Raw genomic sequence first — 1922 nt, 5'->3', positions numbered from 1 at the left:
ACCGAAACTGCACGATTAACTACATTTGTATACTTCTTAACGTTCTTTGAAATAAATTTCCCGGCTATAAACTGTTCATCTATTTACTGTTCAATTTCATCAAAGAATTCCTTTAAAATGCGATTCTTCTATTCACACTCAAAAATAAAACGACATTTCAATTGCACGCAACTCTTATACCTCAATCGCACTCCTTAAAATTGACCTTCCACATGATACCCCAGAACAATCTAAAATTGTTTCTAATCATTCGTATTAATAAAAATAAAATGCATGATTAGAAAATTCTTCAATCTCTGTTCTGTATACTACCCAGCCTCAATCATTGACATACCTTTCCAAACGAGTGCTCCAGTGTGACATGATAAAACGTGCTTTTCCTTTTCAAATTCGGTCCAAAAAAACTCTTGTACATTCATTGCACGGATAAAATTCAGACTCTTCAGAAGCCATGAAAATATTAACAATCTATGATGTGAGAAAACGTACTCAGAGAAAGAAACTTTTTCACCAATACCAATTCGATTTATAATAATCTAATATTTTTAAGTCACTTAATATCCATTCAACATGATACTGCTAGTTCCGCTTTCTGTAAAACTGACTGTAACAAGCAAGTATTAAATATTTGCATAATACTGTATTATTTCAAAAGCATTTTATGCTTCAAATATTACTGTCATTTACATTTAAATATTCGAATATGTTTTACGTAAATACTGAAATGGTAATTTTAATTATTTTTTTACTATAAAAACACTATTTTACGTGATTCTTTAAAATATTGCAGTTGCGGATAAGGCAATTACATATTTTTCAAATATAGAATAAGAAAAATGAATTTCATTCGATTTTTTGCAATTTAAAAATCATTGAAGATGCTTCGTTGATTCTGACAGTAAACAAAAAGTCAACATTGCCAAGAAAAACATAGTAAAGCAATGCAGAAAAAGAAATAACGATCATAAAGCAAGGCGGTTATTAAGATCAGCTTCTGCAATTTGACCAATCTCGGAAAGTTTAAGCATAGGATGCCTTAATTGAAATTGACGCAAGTAAACGATATTATTATGAAATTGCATTGTTTTACTTTTACCAGCGATTTTTTCATATTGAAACAACAAATTCATTTCTGACAACATAAATAACAAATAAATAAATAAATAAATAAAATGCATCATACAATAATGACAATAAAATGTTTTACTTCAATTATCAGTTTTGTCGTCTTTTGTAAATACTTTTGCTTAGGCAGTAAAACAAACTTTCATTTCAACTTGAAAATAACATGCGACGAAAAGCTTGCCAAAACATCATTTCAGCATTGGATTAACATTTCAAACTGCCACCCTGGGGCAGAGTTAGAAACGAATCATTTCCTAAGTTTCGAGAAGAGAGCACTTGCCTCAGTTTGCAGGGAGGTTCAGTTGGGTGCTAAAATATGCTTTGAGCAAAACTTTGCTGTTCTCAATTGTTCAAACCCTTCACTTACTTCATAAGCGCCCATTCGAAACGTTCCCCAGTGGATGCCCAATGACTGACGAGCTTTAACATCCAAATGGATTTGCACCGCTTCCCCAGGATCGACGTGCTGAAATTTCATGAACCACCTCGGCTCGTAACAGCCAATAGGAATCGCCGCCAAATCAAACGGTCCAAAAGCATTGCCGATGTCTTGAAAAGAAGAACAATAACCTGTATCGCCGGCAAAGAAGAACCGCCGATTCCTTCCAATAATTGCCCAACTGCACCACAGCGACTGATACGGTAATAATTAATAAAGTGATTAATTATGCCAATAAATTACAAATCTCCTCGAATTGCATCATTCGCAAATTTCTATTTTCTCTAATCTCCCTTTCTAAATTTTGGGATAAACGCTCATAAAACCCAATATATTGTTTTCATTGACCCTTATTTTT

General features: G+C 32.9%; 1 protein-coding gene across 1 annotated transcript; it reads right to left on the bottom strand.

The window, feature by feature from the left end:
• Positions 1 to 1329: 1329 nt before the first annotated feature.
• On the bottom strand, positions 1330 to 1759 carry Tsp_12460 (N-acyl-phosphatidylethanolamine-hydrolyzing phospholipase D; the record flags this gene model as incomplete). Its single annotated transcript, XM_003368509.1, has 3 exons — positions 1330 to 1434; positions 1493 to 1674; positions 1696 to 1759. Coding segments are annotated over 3 exons (351 nt in total), but the record flags the coding sequence as incomplete, so codon positions are not given.
• Between the last annotated feature and the right edge of the window lie 163 nt (positions 1760 to 1922).

Source organism: Trichinella spiralis (genome assembly GCF_000181795.1).
Source record: "Trichinella spiralis strain ISS 195 chromosome Unknown Scfld2368, whole genome shotgun sequence".
NCBI classification, from domain to species: domain Eukaryota; kingdom Metazoa; phylum Nematoda; class Enoplea; order Trichinellida; family Trichinellidae; genus Trichinella; species Trichinella spiralis.
Note: the sequence above shows the minus strand (reverse complement) of the source record. Positions and strands in the feature narration are given on the sequence as shown.